Source organism: Periplaneta americana, chromosome 17, assembly GCF_040183065.1.
Source record: "Periplaneta americana isolate PAMFEO1 chromosome 17, P.americana_PAMFEO1_priV1, whole genome shotgun sequence".
Taxonomy (NCBI): Eukaryota; Metazoa; Arthropoda; class Insecta; order Blattodea; family Blattidae; genus Periplaneta; species Periplaneta americana.
In genome coordinates, this window is record NC_091133.1 from 126,919,727 (window position 1) to 126,936,709 (window position 16,983).

General features: G+C 36.1%; 1 protein-coding gene across 2 annotated transcripts in view; it reads right to left on the bottom strand.

Moving 5' to 3' along the window:
• The window catches only part of tara (taranis), a 114,765-nt gene extending 105,381 nt beyond the window's left edge, over positions 1 to 9,384 (bottom strand). Inside the window, exon 1 of one of the 2 annotated variants that reach the window (XM_069816108.1) lies at positions 8,986 to 9,384. Coding sequence is in view for 1 of the 2 variants with exons in the window: in XM_069816107.1 (XP_069672208.1) it covers positions 8,986 to 9,003 (18 nt within the window). In the remaining variant the exon portion in view is untranslated. The remainder of the gene's footprint in view (positions 1 to 8,985) is intronic. The other variant, XM_069816107.1, reaches the window with a different exon arrangement.
• Between the last annotated feature and the right edge of the window lie 7,599 nt (positions 9,385 to 16,983).

The following is a 16,983-nucleotide window of genomic DNA, read 5'->3' on the forward strand; positions in this document are numbered from 1 at the left end:
GCCACGTGGTCTGATCGTTATTAACTAGTTCAATGAATGAGCGGAGGTAAATGACTTGCCCGTCATTGACGCAACACGAGAAAATATTGAAGACCGAAAGAATCGATTAGTTGGTAGCATCCAGTATCAGCACGCCTGTAGCGTTCGTTACTCTGCACAGGTCCCGACTTCGAGCAGTTTCTGTGTACATACAAGAACAATCCTCCACGTCCGGTGAGCCAGACGCTCTAAAATATTCATACTGATTATCGAACTGCCCGGCTATTTAACGTCACTGAATCAACTGCCACGGTCACCGATCGATAACTCCCAACACTGGATGTCGTCCTTGTAATTTCTGTCCAGACTGGAACAGGGTTCGCCGAGATAAACTTAATGTATTCTCAATAAATATGAGAGATCTGGTCGGCGCCTCCGAGTCTAGTCCATTGGTGCTCCGCGAGTCCAGCTGAACTAGGTTCGATTCCGAGCAGGAATAGGAAAATTTCTCTCTTCCACAGAAAGTGGGCGTTACCCTTCGTTCAGTGACGTTCTACGCTATAAGCCATGCTTTATTCTGTGTCACGCAGTTTTGTGTCGATATTTTCGGACAAATTATAATGAAAAATGAAGATGAAGATACGTATTTCCTATTTGAAGAGTCCACTGCAAGAATGATGGATGTCACTTTCTTGTCGAAAATGAACCAAGACTGTCAATGCATAGCTTAAGACATATAGAATGTACACAGAGAGTTATATGGCATTAACACTGATAGTCATTGTCCAGTAATGATCGGAAAATCACAGTTAAGCTTTGTGCACTAAGTATTTCAAACTTCCAATTGCTTCTCCTGAAAAATGTATTCCAAATGACATCCATCACTCTTGCAGTGGACTCTTCATTTGTAAAATCAGATACGATAACTAAGATATATTGCGTATATACCCTTTACGGTAGCTTTAAAAATACGTATTTTCGAGCGACTCCAAATTTTAACTTGAGTTATAAAAAGTGTATAGTACGCATATCACATGAATCAACAAAAGACACAAAAGTTCTAAAGGCTGGTTCACAATAAACCTGGAACGGAAACGACAACGAGAACGAGAACGGATATATTGTTAAAATAAATGTATTTAAATGTAAGCATTCTCAATTAACTATTGTGAATGCTTACATTTAAATACATTCATTTTACTAATATTTCCATTCTCGTTGTTTCCGTTCCAGGTTTATTGTGAACCAGCCTTAACCCTTGGCAGGAGGAGATGATGATGATATAACAGGTGCAGATCCCAGTCATATTTAGCTCCCACGTGGCTCAAATGTGTCCAACTTCAATTTCCAGTGGCCGTAAGTTCAATTCCCGGCAGAGATTTAGCCCTCTCCCATACACAGTGGGCGTGTCCCAACACTTGTATTCTTCCTGCATTTATTAAAAAACGATTGTCCTATATTATACGAATTACGTCACCAAAGAGTTCTGATTTTTGTGATTGCTCTCTTTTCCTCCTGAGACATTTGTTGTTTAATTTTTAAAGTTCAATATTCTACACTTCAATAAAAAAAGTCGCTGACATGAAGAAAAATGCTGAACAAATTCTGCAGGTTATAGTTAGAACACAAATGCAGATATATTATACTGTACTTCGGTTTCTGAACAGAGCTCTGATATCATAATCATGTATGAAGTATAGTATAGTTTAGTTAATTTTATTTACATGAGTATAAACGAGTCGAAAGACTCAAATAATTGAAGAAGATGATGATGATGATGAACAAATCTATGCCCCTTTAATATTCATCTTTTACTAATCTATTATGGGACTTTTACTTTAGTACCTATCGTATGGTATAGCTACATTTTAGGAGTCAGTGCTTTTTCTCAAACGGCTGAAGTAGGATTCCCATTCACATGCACAAATCATACATATATACATACATAATTAGGATTGTTATATTTAAGAAGTAAAAATCCGAGACACTTCACTTTCGTCTTTGAAATACATATGCGAAATGGTAAAGGTTTTTGTCATTGTTGCGAAAAGGAAAAAGAAACGTAATTTTTTGCCTTAGCATAGCTGTGGACATCGATTCTAAAATTACTAAAGAATTTATTGGAAGGCAATACATAATATTACAATCTTCAAATATCAAACTCTGAAGCAAGAGGTAGACGGAAACAAAAAAAGAGTAATAGGTCTACCGACAACAATAACCCTACCTAGACTTCAGCAAAACGCTTTGTCCCTAAATGGCCTACCTATGAAACAGAGGTTTAAATTCATTATGAACTTATCTGAATCGTGAACTTAAATCCAATGCTGTATGCATTAAAGGTCTTTATTTTTTTACTCTTTTGAGCTACCGTGACCATAAATTGAAGAGAATAAAAGTGTGAGAAGAATGGAAGTTTTTACTTTGTTTTTCTTATCCGCTGAAAACCGGGGCAATTTATTATGCTTCCCGAGAACTATTTTTGGGACACAGATCTCGATTCCGGTATCTTCCTGGAAGATCCGGGACGTATGACAACCCCAACAGATACCCTATTTGAGATATTCGAATCCGTAACTAGTTTCAAGAGGTTTCAGGACTATGCTTTAAATGACGTGTACTGTTACATAGCTGAACTTTGCTAGAAAATGTAAAGTGTGCCATTATAAACATTTCTTGACGTCTTTCGGGTAAACAATTTTTTAATCACGTTTTGAAAAAAAAAAAGTATGGAGAAAGGACCGAGAAACATTTCTGCGGTCAACCACGTGATCGAAGCCATGATGCATATACAATATAAATCGTAACCCTTATTTTCTGTATTTGCACAACTATCTGCGAAATTGAGGGCAGTAATTTGAATGCCGCTAAAGGTCTTGAACAATAAGACAGGAAGTAATCTTCCACAAGTAAGCGCATGGCGGGGTGTAGAGCGAGGCTTTAAACACGTGGAATTCTAACACACGTCACTGCCGCCCACACATCTGTGCCGTATGATGGACAAATGAATAATGACAAACCTTTAGGAAATCACTTCCGAGCGTTTGTAGAAGCAATTTTTTTTTTTATACTTGTGATTGATCTTTTGCCGGTGAGGTCTTTAGAGATAGCTACAACTTCAATACTACACAACTGCTGACATTTTGTTTTTAGGGCTCTTAAACGTCTAAATTCATGGATTTCAACATTAATCCTATACGATCGCAAAACCATAATATTAAAATATAAACAGAATTACACAAATACCCGTGTTATTTGAACACTTGTTTTAATTTCATTTATAGTGTATTCACTGTTTGAACAAAGTAAATAGGTAATGAAATCTGACAGCACATCACCAAACGAATTGGAATTCCAATGCTAGTAGATCCTGCGAGATTATAGCAGTTGTAAGGCAGGTTTTCCTGAAGTAAATCAATGTTTTAGCATTTCCATTACGTTTTGCTCATTTATCGACATGTTTTACTGTCTTGTAATTTCAAACTCATTTTCCAAATAAATCTCAATACATTGTTCGTGCATTATAAGAGCTTCTCATGTCAACCAAGACGCAATTCGCTATTCAGGCCTTAATTTTCACATACGCTACTGATATACAGTGTTGCCAACTCGATTTTAAAAGCTCGCTAAAACACAGTGCAGAAACCGCTAAATTATTGCTATATTGTCAATGTAAAATAAGATTATTTTACCGCTGTGTTGAAAAAACCCGCTAAATCCCTATATGAGCAATACAAATTTCATAAATTTTATTCGCTGAACTAACACTGAAAAACGCTACATTGGCAAGAAGTGATATATTTTAATACGTTATACCCCATGCTCTGCACTTTTATTTTTTTCCCGCAATTTCAATTTCATGTGAGAAAGAATTGCAGGACTCCCACAAAGTGGGATCAGCATGGCACTGAACCATTTCGCCACTTGCGAACTCAGGACTTCGTATTCACGACGTCTTACTCGTGTATTGTATTCCGTTCGTGACATTCTCGTAACATTACGGTTGTCACAAAAATAACCAAAACAGCACAACAATGACCATATTTATGCGACACACGAGAGGTAAATAATTGATTGTTTTCATTATATTAAACGCTTTAGGAGTCAAATCTTACACATTCAAAGTATTGTAATGTTGTTATAAAACTGAATGAACTAGCCTTTGATATATTTTATAACACTATCAAGTGTAAAATAGTGATATATTCATGTACAAAAACTGTTTCGATACAAACATTTTTACCGTTATACCTAAAGTCCTCAAATTAATTCATCAACACATCACCACCATTAGTCCTACCAAATTACAATACTAAATAAATGTTAGTCTAAAAAAAGTTCCGTTTTCTGTACAAGAGCGCTACCGAAGGTAGGCAAAATTTATTTACCTACTTGGCTTCTACTCGAGTTATATGTACCGACAACAAAAGAAAAATTGAGGGGCGACGCCAATTTGGGACCGAAAATCCACTACTACTATTCTTGGCTAAACACTCACACATCATCATGTAACATCCTGACCACGCCATGTTTGCAACTGAATGGCTCTTGAAATACATTTCCTCCAATTGTACGTTGCAGTATTGCTAATACACTTTTATATGAATTTATCCCACGGTCCTTCGAAGAATTCCCCTGGACCTTAAATTATATTTATACGGATAGCAGTGCATTCAATTCATACATTTTCCACTGAAAATTTGCCTTCCTTTGGTAGTGCTCGTGTACAGAATTAACCAAGTTTTCTTTCCATCTATTCATGGGGTGTCCCAATGATCTCCTTGTTCATATAATTCAAAGTTTGCTTAAGACGTTCTAAAATCAGACCACTGAAAACAGATGCGTACAAAGAAAAATAATACCATGAAATTAAATTGTAATAAAAATGTAAAGTTAACTTTAATATTAGTTTCACCCTTCATAAGAAGAGAACGAGCGTTATCAGGTTAATTTTTATTTTAGTATGTTATTTTACGACGCTTTGTCAACATCTTAGGTTATTTAGCGTCTGAATGAGATGAAGATGATAATGCCGGTGAAATGAGTCCGGGATCCAACACCGAAAATTACCCAGCATTTGCTCATATTGAATTGAGGGAAAACCCCGGAAAAAACCTCAACCAGATAACTTGTCCCGACCGGGAATCGAACCCGGGCCACCTGGTTTCGCGGCCAGACTTGCTAACCGTTACTCCACAGGTGTGGACTATCAGGTTAATGTCATGATGTTGATGATAATGATGATGATGATAATAACATAGTAAAGCAACGTCGTCTAGAACCTGACATAATTATTATTACTTCAGAGATTAGATAAAAATTATAATATAATTCCTGATAAGTTGTCCTGCCCGGGATCACGCGCCACAGTTTGAAAATGCTCCTGTCAACTGGAGATTTATGTGAAATGAAGTACAACAATTTTTTTAACAGGCTATACGTAATGATAAAACAAATATGATGTAGGCTACTGCTCTTAATGGTAGCCATGGCAAAATCGAGAAACTAGCGATTCTACAGAATAGATTGTTCTGTGCGTAGACATGCGATGTTGGTATTAGAACTAGCGTTTGTTACGGCGTGAAGTAAAGCTGTACAAAGATCATACCAAAACTGATCGGGAAAATGTTTTTGGAAAAAAGTAGGATATATTATGTAAAGGTGCCATTACTGCAAATTCAGAATATCAGTGATAACTCCAATGGGAGAACATCTGTTGTTTCAACTTAAACATCACTTAAATTGATAAAATATTTGACGAAACTAGCGCTGAGGTAGTTCCGGTGATTTCGGAAGTGAAAATAATTGAATTTATAACCTTTTTTTTTTGTGGAGATGCAGATCATACATGCAAGTAATAACAAAAGCCTAAACTAACCAAACCTAACCTGTTACAGGTTCGTGTATGCGAAGTGTAGAAACGGAGTACGAAAGGAACTACCTCAGCGGTAGTTTAGCCAAATATGATTTTATAAAAACGAACAATTGTAATGCCGTGCTTTTAATGTTATGATTTCAACAAGCGAAACTTCTAATAATATTATAATATTATTTATGGTATTACTAAACAAGAAAACCACATAGGCTATATTAATGTTATTTTAACAAAATTTTGTTATTAAATTTCATGTAGCTTTATAACCTTTCCGAATAGATTGGCTCATGAATAGGTATTTATTACGAAAAAAATCCGCTCATTACAGACGTGGACAAATTATTAACAAAACTGACGATTTTTATAATAATTCTGTTTATAAAATTTGACTTTTCAATTTAGACTACAGTTGACAATTTTGCATATTTCTACCATTACAGTAGATAGAAATAGGCCTATGCAAAAATGTCAACTGTATTCTAAATTGAAGAGTCAAATTTTGAAAAAATATATAATGAAAATATTCAATGTTGCTAATAATTTGTAAATGTGCAAAAATGTCAACTGCAGTCTAAATTGAAGAATCGAATTTTGTAAAAATATATAATAAAAATCTTCAATTTTGCTAATAACTTGTAAATATGCAAAAATGCCAGTGCAGTCTAAATTGAAGAGTCAAATTTAGTAAAAATATATTATAAAAATCTTCAGTTTCGCTAATAATTTGGAAACATCCGAAATATCAACTGTAGTCCAAATTGAAGAGTCAAATTTTGAAAATATACAATACAAATCTTCATTTTTTTTTTATGTGTAAATACGCAAAAATGTCAACTGTATTCTGAATTGATTTGTAAAAATATATACTAATAAAAATCTTCAATTTTGCTAATAATTTGTCCACGTCTGTATTTTACAAGACAAGACATACATAGCCAACCGGCGCCGTTCTTGTCAGATAACTTTTTTTTTTGGTATGGGTATGAAATATTCTGAAAATGTATATTCCCAGGGGAAAAAAAGTAGACTTTTGTATCATCTCTGAATGAAACATATTGGAGAAAGTAAAACTGATTAACTAGGTATAATACAGCGAAAAGCGTGTATGTTGAAGTTAAAGCTATCATGCCAAGGAAAATAAGTACGTGTTCTTCAAATGTGTCAAATGTTAATAAATCCGGTTTTCTTCCCGCAACAATGCCATTCTTATTCTTACGAAACAAGTGTACTAGCAGGTGCCGCACCACCACCCGTGGTATTCCTATGTTATCTGAATGTTGTTAAGGTACGACCAACTTTCCTTCTATTCTATTGTTAAACTGCCATTTGATTGTGAACACACACGTCTTGGGGGGAAAAAAAATGTCATGAAATATTTGCGACATTACAGCACTTGAAATTTGGGAGAAAGTCGCTTACGAGAAGTTCAGATGATTGCATTGTGTTGTATTTTTGGTCCAGCGGAAATACTTTTTTTTTTTTTACGAAAATACTACCGTGGCTCAATGAAGTATAGTGCCTTAAATATTGAACTTCACCTAAAAAAAAATTGCCTATAAATTAAGGCGATTTAAATTCCACAATCACCTGAGCTCCACTTGCATTAGTTTCGTCGAAATCTGAACATTACGTTTGTTCTCATCTCGTGCTAACAGCGAAATACATTACTTCGTACAATGCATGGTTTCCAATTTCAACAGTTTCGTATACCAAATGTTGAGACATGATGGCGATTGTGAAGACAATGAAAATGCACATGAATATCGAAAATTCCAAATAATCGATGTAAGCAATTTTAATTTTCTTGTCGTTTGCGAACATACCGAAACTGCCCGATATTTATTAGAAGTTCGGCAGTAACATTTAGTAGATTTTGTTAACATTTTCAAAGAAGATAGCCGGTAATTTACTAGTATGTCTCGAGACATCAAATACAGAATACTCTCAACTGAAGGTCTGGCAAACATACCACAGAAGGCTAATAAGCAGTTCCATGACTGTTCTTACGGTACCAGAGAACTTGTTACGTATTTTTTGGATCACAAAATAGAACTTAATCCAACAAATACAATCGGAGATCCATTATTCGTTAAGTCCAAATGTCTTGCTAAAACAAGTGCAGGGGACCTTCCAGCAAAAGGATGGTAATGAACATTGTCCAAACAATTATTCATGAAGTAATCCGATGCGAGAGACTGTGTGTTCGAATATTTCGCTACAACAAACTGAGAATTCCAGCATCCCTAAGAAGGGGGATGGTTAGGTTAGAATACAACTTCGCACGCGTTTCAAGCGTTACCATGCCAACCACAGTTGTAGTAATGTAAGGTGGCGCGATCGAGTAGAAGTTTCGGATGTGACTTGCCAGGTTTCGGGAGAGAAAGAGACGGGGAGAGTGTGGGAGAAAGACCGACAATAAAGGAGGTTGAGGGGGAGGGAATGGATGATAACAATTCCCCCTTCCCTATCCCGTGGGGCAGTAGTCAGAAGCGGCAAGCAAAGCAAGTAAGCAAGGAAGAGGGGAAAGGATGTGCATTCCTCTTCTCCCCCTCCCCCCTGCCGCTACTGTGAAGACCCGCTCAAATTCAAAACGATGAAACACATGCGGACAGTTCGGAACTACATCTCCGTCACTCCCCCCCCGGGAAGCATGTGACCACGAGAAGTGACAGCGCAAGGGGTGCCTTACGCATTCTGCTGTGTTTTGGGATGACGGAGCGCTCTTTCTTTGCCCACACGAGTGTGCTCGCTTAGGGAAATGCAATAAAATGGATGTAGTGTGAACATTATACAATGAAACAAAATATTACGTATTCCATGCAATAAGAGATTAACACATTGTTGACAGCACTCCGAGAACCGAACCAAACAACAATCACTAAAACACTCAAAAACACCAACTGAAGGGATGTGAAAAATTAATTGAAATGTATATAAAATGACGGAAAATTAATGTTGTAAAATCTATAACAATTGTGGAACAAAAAACTGGATGATACGGTAGTATTTTACAGCGAAATAACGCATGTCACATTCAAAGAAACAATCACACGTCCAAACACTAAAACGTAATAATTTACAGCTAAAAAGTGCTGTCCACTACACGAACAATGACAAATGAGTGTTCTTACCTGAACGTCACACCACATTGTTGTTCAAGTTAGCCAGAAGCCATAGCCGCCTGTGCTAGCCGGCTGCACCATGTCACAAACACACAGCCGTGTTCTCGTAGCGCCATGCAGTCGCCTTACTGAGTTCAGTTCAGACATCAGCCGCTCGCTTCGCCTCCTCGCTCCCACGTCGCCCGCCCCTCGTACCCCGCGCGCACTTACAAACTCGGGACCGGTCCGTTAGGCCACCCTCGGCACGGCACGGTTTCCACACAGCTTCACCCGAACCGACATCGTGCGCTCTCGGCCCACCTGAATTTTGCTTCGCTCGTTGCGGATTAGCTTGCCAAGGCCCAACACACCACGGAATGGCTACAGCCGGCTCGGCACGGCATGTACGTAACCATTTCCTTTGCTTGTTTGTTTCGTTCGGATTATATCGCTACGAAATATTCTTCAACACTCGGCTATGTTCGTGCATCTTCGCATTTCACATTTTTCGTCGGTAAATATCGGGTCTACTCGGTTTTGGCTAGCGTGGAATTATCTTTCGTAGGACAGCGCTTCGGGAAAGTTCGGGCCGTATGACCCGAAAGCCTTGGGCTGTGACGAAATTGTCATGACGTGCGTCGCAGGCACAAGTGGGACGGCGCCGTAGCCGGGATAAAGCTACGAGCGAGTCGCTTGCGCTCCCCTCCCATCATGGAAATGGTTGGGTTTTAACGAAACGGGGCTGGTTGGTTGACTAGGCTTGTCCCCAGCTGCGATAAACAATGGTTTGACCGTCCCGGCCGACGCTGCTGCCCTCTATCAGAGCTTCAGAAGCTGCAATGACGATCAACCTAGCAATAGCGGACTGAACTGGCTGAAACATTGGCTCATCAAAGCCGCAATTGAGAGCGGTGGACCATTTTTAGTATGGACTTGCTTCAAGAACTCCGCTGACGGTGCGGACGGAGCTGGAATATGTCCCTAATACACGCCATTTTACTGTAGCTGGGATGAAATCAGCTTTGATTAATAATATACATCAGTATATTGTAGTTGCGTTTATTTTCCGTGTTAGAATATCAGCATTGAATCTCAGACACAAATATTAATGTTATTAATGAACGAACTCTATGCAAAACTCGTTTGTTTTAATATCCAAAGGGAGAGGAATGAAACAAAGGAAGGTAGATGAACATGTACATTGGCTAAATCGATTAGGATTCAACGCATGGTTGGAAATTTCATCTCAACCTTCTGCAATATTACAATGACGAAGAATGGATTAGTGGAAGAGGTGTAATTTAAATACTGTAAAATATTACGAATAATATACATACGTAGTTTTAAAGCACTAAACTTCACAACCAAGAAGAAAACAGACAGTTTATCCCTTGTTATAAATGCTGTTGTTCATATTACATTCAACAATGTCATATCTAAAAAAAAAAAAAACATACACACGCACGTATACTTTTTTATTTCAAAATATTTAACTAGGCCTACTAAATAAACGTTCATTTAGCCTAATATAGTCAGTAAATTCAAGAATTGGAATACTATGATTAAAAATAGGTTTCAATTTGTTAATTCATGTTGATATTGATTATATAAAACAATGACAGCATGAAATACATTAAATATATATAAACCAAAAAACTTAAAAATCGCCATTGCAAAAAATAGCTCATATAATATGTGTAATAATTCACAAATACTGTTGGAGTGAAAAACATGTTGGATTTGTGCTTTTGTAAAACGCGTATATGACACCTTTATCGCCAAGGCTATGCTAACACAGCGAATCCGCCTTAATTTTATATGCTATCTATGCAGTATCGTCATTCCTGCGCTAGATGTCTCTGGCGTTTCCTACCTGTTGTGTTGAGGACAGATCAGCTACATTTGTCGAAATACAGTACGCATGTTATACTGCATATCGTATAAAACTTCACTCTTTGAATCTCGATTGTTAAAGACTAGGAATCATGGGAGTTGCGTAGTTTAGTATCCATACTGTTTTTAATAGAGACAATTATTATAACAATGACTTCATACTAGGCAACAAAATCTCACATTAAATTTTTAATAATAATTATGTGCGTGTAGCTCTAATTATTTTTTGTTTAATGCAACAGGTTTGTGCCCCTGCTAGGTTATATAAATTTTATACGTAAAAATATTGTGAATCCAGAACTGTGAGTGTCGTAATGCCATATTATTATTCAAGGCAGTGTTGCGTAATGTGTGCACATATGTCGGAGTCCGATTTCTAAGGTTTGCAATCTAACAGTACTATTGAACAGGTGTCCTTCGAGTACTTCGGTTGCACTTACGGATCTTCATTGCTTAACTAACGCTGCATGATAACGCTTGTAGTTTTAATATGTTAAAATGCTCAATACTGTGGTGAACCCAACAGTTGAAGTGCTGCGTGATAGCCAGGGTCCTGAGTTCGTATATCGCTTAGGGCTTGGGTGTTTGTCCATTGTCAGCTGAAGGCTCGGCGTCGAGCTAACCCCGCATCACAAGAGCCTGCTATGTTTCGTGTCAGAAAAAATGTAAAACATGGACCTACTAGTTGAAGTTCCAAAATATAATGAAAATCGTCAAAGAAGAAGATATTCTCGATTTAAAACACATTTAATTTATTTATTTACGTGATGGAGCACAGACTCAACCAGCGAAATTTATTTTTTTAGAATAGTACTGAAGAAAAAAAAATGTGTTATTTTACGGTTTACGTCTTTTTTTGTAGTTTCATGTGCATATTTCTGAATATATGCACTCGGAGATGTTTAATGTGAGTAAAATATCTTAGGTCTACATTATTATTATTATTATTATTATTATTATTATTATTATTATTATTATTATTATACAACCGTTCGTCGTCGTGACTATGTGGATAGCGTCTGCACTTTCCAACCGAGCGGTCTGAGGTTCGATTCCCGGCGTGGACAATGAAAGAAATTTATGACTGGGTGTTTGTCCATTGTTTATGATTGTCCTTCAATATCTCAGCGGTATCACTGCATCATACCGACCCCATGACTAGGGAGGCTTGCATTTGTGTTATGTCTTAGTGTGTGCGAATAAGGGAAGGTTTAGTTACCGGAATGTGAATTCGATTCGCGGTTGCGGTTATTATTTGGTTGACGTTTTTCCTAGCTTTTTTCCTACCGTAAGGCAAATGTCAAGTAATCTATAGTGAATTCTCGGGTCTCATCTCGTCTCGAAATACCTATAATCCTATTATTATTATTATTATTATTATTATTATTATTATTATTATTATTATTATTATGCCAAGTGTCACATGCATCTAATGCTGAACTATCAAATAAATAGAAATGTTCGTGTACATTTTATAATAAAGAAAATTTTCACTTTTTATATGGAAGAAAGAGTAATTTTTCTTGCGAGTTCTCCATGAAACCTGTTTTTTTTTTAATATCGTGATTATGAAGTAATTTCGTGGATTTCTATGAATGTCGCGAAAATTTGAGAATATGTTTAACTTAATTTTGGACTTCTATTAAGGGATTTGTATTTTCCATGCATAAAATTTAGTGTTTAACACATTTCGCATATATCGTTAATACCAAAAAGTCACACATACGTATAATTGTGACCTATAGCAGTGAGTTTGTTCCCTAATCAGTATACTTACTTACAAATGGCTTTTAAGGAACCCGGAGGTTCATTGCCGCACTCACATAAGCCCGCCATCGGTCCCTATCCTGTGCAAGATTAATCCAGTCTCCAGTGGCGTAGCATGAAATTTTGAGCAGGGGAAGCTAACTCAAGTTGTCTTTCATGCAATATGAGAAAACGTATTACAAAAATACAGTCTTAAAATTAATAGTAGTCGACTTCAAGTCAGTAGTCGAAGATTGGTTGGAACCTCGTAAGTAACACCAATAAGGCATGACCTCAAATGATACGTAGTAAAATATTATTTCACGGTTTACACATCTCTCTTAACAAAGCTAAAGTTTCTCTGTATATTTTATATTTTATGTTACAATCATTAGCAAAATAATAAATAAATAAATAGACACGTATACTTATAACATTAGCTCTCCCTGTCATACTTAGAGAAATCACAATATTAGTATCATTACGTAAGTATGCGTCTGTCTTTTGGTTGTGTCCTTCATTGACAGCAAGGGAGTCGGTCATTCGTTTTTTAAATCACACTTTTGTTCGTAAGTCAGTCTTGATAATACAATTGTCTTAAAAAATGCAAGTAAATTGGTGTCAGGAACTGTTATTTCGCTCATTATTTACTATATCAGCCACAATGCACACTAACACTTCAACTGAACACAACTGACGAAAAGGGATAACTCGGAAACTACTTATTTTAAATTTAAAGCTAGCTTTTGCGAGCCTTGCGACTAGGGTAGTTTAGTTAGAAAGGGATGGAAAATCTGCGGGGTGCATTACACAGAAGAAACCAGTTTGCTTGGAAGCTGGTGTGTGCAGGCTTCTTGTTTACTGCTGCATCACAAATCATCCTGAGCTGCCGCATCACAATATTTAAAGCGTAAATATAAATTCTATTAAAATTAATAAATAATTTTCTCCATAAACTGCCGGTTTATTATGAAATTATTATTAACTGGGTAAGCTAAGCTTTTTAGCTTACATTGACGCTACGCCACTGCCAGTCTCTATCATCATATCCCACCTCCCTCAAATCCATTTTAATATTATACAAAATAATAATAATAATAATAATAATAATAATAATAATAATAATAATAATAATAAAATAATAATAATAATAATAATAATAATAATACTTTATTGCTAGAACAAAGATACATATTCTTTTTTATATAATGATCACTCTAGCACCTCTACAAAGAGTAAGTTACATACTTGTGCTCAGGGGACATACCACATAATTTTAAGCATTTTATTAAATAACAGAATAATAAAAAAAGGAAAAGAAAAACACAGATATCAAAATAATTGGAATTTAAATTTTTTTCTCTAAACAGTAATTTTTTATTGAATTTTCTTCAAATAAGAAGCATTAGCAAATTTATTGTGTTTGGGAATTTAGCTATTATCTAGTTATAAGGCCTTGCTACTATGATTATATGCTACAGTTGTAGTACATTTAGGTTCTGTCAAGCATATCATATCTGATCTTTTGGTTTTATATTTATGTGAATACAAATATATATATATATATATATATATATATATATATATATATATACACATACATACATATACATATACAGGGTGTTTCAAAAATACGGGGCATAATTTCAGGTATGTATTTCCCACATGTAGACAATCAAAATAGTTCATTACAACATGTGTCCGGAAATGCTTTATTTCCGAGTTATGGCCTTCACAACATTGAAATTCACAGGAACGTTTTTCTTTCCGCAGGTCGTTGCTGTCAAAGGAGACATTAAGAGGGCACTCTGACAGTTCATTCCGAGGCGAAGGTTACATTCAGTGTTATGTTGGCGTTAGACTGTGCGATATGTAGTCAAATCAAACAGACTTACGGGGCAGGCGTACACAAACTTCCTGGAAAACACCATACCTCATGTTTTAGAAGACACTCCACGGATCAATCGTCAACACATTCACTTCTTGCATGATGGCGCTCCTGTACACTTGAGTCGTACGGCTCGCCGGTACTTGGATCGAAGGTTTCCTGATCGTTGGATAGGTAGAGGTGGTCCAATTGCTTGGCCTCCACGCTCACCTGATCTGAACCCTCTCGATTTCCACTTGTGGGGCCATTTAAAATCATTGGTTTATTCGTCTCCGGTGCCTGATTTGGAATCCCTTCGGAATCGAATCGTGGCATGTTCTGAGGACATACGCAATACTCCTGGAGTTTGGGATCGTGTTCGCAGGTCAATGAGACATCGATGTGAGGTCTGTATTCAAGCAGGAGGTGGACATTTTGAACATCCTCTGTAATGACAACGACCTGCGGAAAGAAAAACGTTCCGGTGAATTTCAATGTTGTGAAGGCCATAACTCGGAAATGAAGCATTTCTGGACACATGTTGTAATGAACTATTTTGATTGTCTACATGTGGGAAATACATATCTGAAATTATGCCCCGTATTTTTTAAACACCTGTATATATATATATATATATAATTTGAACTGGTAATGGAAATTACGGGAAAACGGCTGAAAGGATTTTAATAAATGACCCCTCATTTTGAAGCTTGGAACCCAAAGTTTTTCGGAAAAGTAGTAGTTTTCAGTGAAATGTCAATTTTCCTACATAATTTTCCCATTTTCCAAAATCCATCTGTTGTCAGTTTTCAGAACTAATTTTATTGAATCACGGCCGACTTGATTGAATTACAGAACAAAACACACACTACAATAAACAATAGACTATTACACGAAGGTCATGACCTGCAGGATTGCCGACATATTTAGAGCTCAATTCAATTTGTTATTAAAAACTGATTCTGCAGTGTATAATTTTCTGAGTACAGCTGTGTATTGGATATTCAAATCTACGAAACTTGAGGTGGTTTGATGACATTATTACCATTAGAAATTAAATATTATTATAGTTAATATCATGATGCGTCTATTTTTCATTAATTTTACATAATATTGATGCTATATTGATGACATGAAATTGAAACGTTTTGAGGTTATGTAAGTAAATGTAGAGAATATCTTAATTTAGATCTTCATTTCTATAATTTACTGAGTGACTGCTATATATAACTACAAAACTTAAGTAACATAATAATATTGTCATTAAAAATGAAATATTTTTATACTTATTAACCCAGTGAGGTTGGGTCTTTTTCATATACTTAATGGCGGTGTAGTGTAGATATTGATATGTGTCATTGTCTAAAGTATTGGCTCGAGAGAGCGCAAAAATTACAGTTCGTAAGGGAAGATGAAAAGGTATTACTTACTGATAAAATAAGAGGCCTAGAAAATGTTGTAGTCTCCAGATCATTTCAGCAAGATCTCTTAGTAGGATAAAATGATTTTACGCTCTATATTTCAAGTTCTACATGCAGCAGCTATACGAAAATGCTATTGTTCGAAAGCTTAGCAAACCTGACATTTTTTTAACTTTTGCCTACAATCCACAATGACCTGAAATAGCTACTGCTATCGTCCTGACATTGATACTTGCGTTTTCGCGGTGAAACTCAAAAACTGAAGTTGGATAGGTTCAAGAAAAAGTATTTGGCCTAAAAAAAATCCATTCAGAGGGAGTATGTTTCATTATTATGGAAGCAAATAACTTTCAAAAGTCTGGTATTCTTCATTGAAAATAAATCTGAAAAATGTTTATTTGAATGTCTAACGAACTTAGTTTGCAGCATTTGCTGCACAAGCCACTAGTATATATATAATGTGAACTGGTAATGGAAATTACGGGAAAAGTGTTGAACGGATTTTAATAAATGACCCCTCATTTTGAAGCTTGAAACCCAAAGTTTTTCAGAAAAATACCAGTTTTCAGTGAAATGTCAATTTTCTTACATCATTTTCCTACTTACCAAAATCCATCTGTCGTCAGTTTTGAGAAATAATGGCTTTTCAGAATAAAACAAAACACACACTACAAAAACAACAGGCTATTACACGAAGGCCATGACCTGCAGAATTGCTGACATATTTAGAGTTCAAATTCAATTGGTTATTATTAATAACTTCAAGATTTACTTAATTAACAGGTCTGATTCTGCGGTGTGTAATTTTCTGGGTACAGCTGTGTATTGGATATTAAAATCTACGAAACTTGAGGTGGTTGATACATTATTACCACTAGAAATGAAATATTATAGATAATGCCATGATGTGACTATTTTTCATTAATTATACAGGGACATCATTTTATTTTTACTTCAATTTTTATTGTATCTGAGTTTTTGAATGTACTTCACTCCCGCCCTTTCTACTAATGAAGTCCAACCGTCCTGCACACAGATCGAAGACCGCATATACAGCCATAGTAGCCTTACGGTCATAGTAAACAGCACGTTCCAAAAATA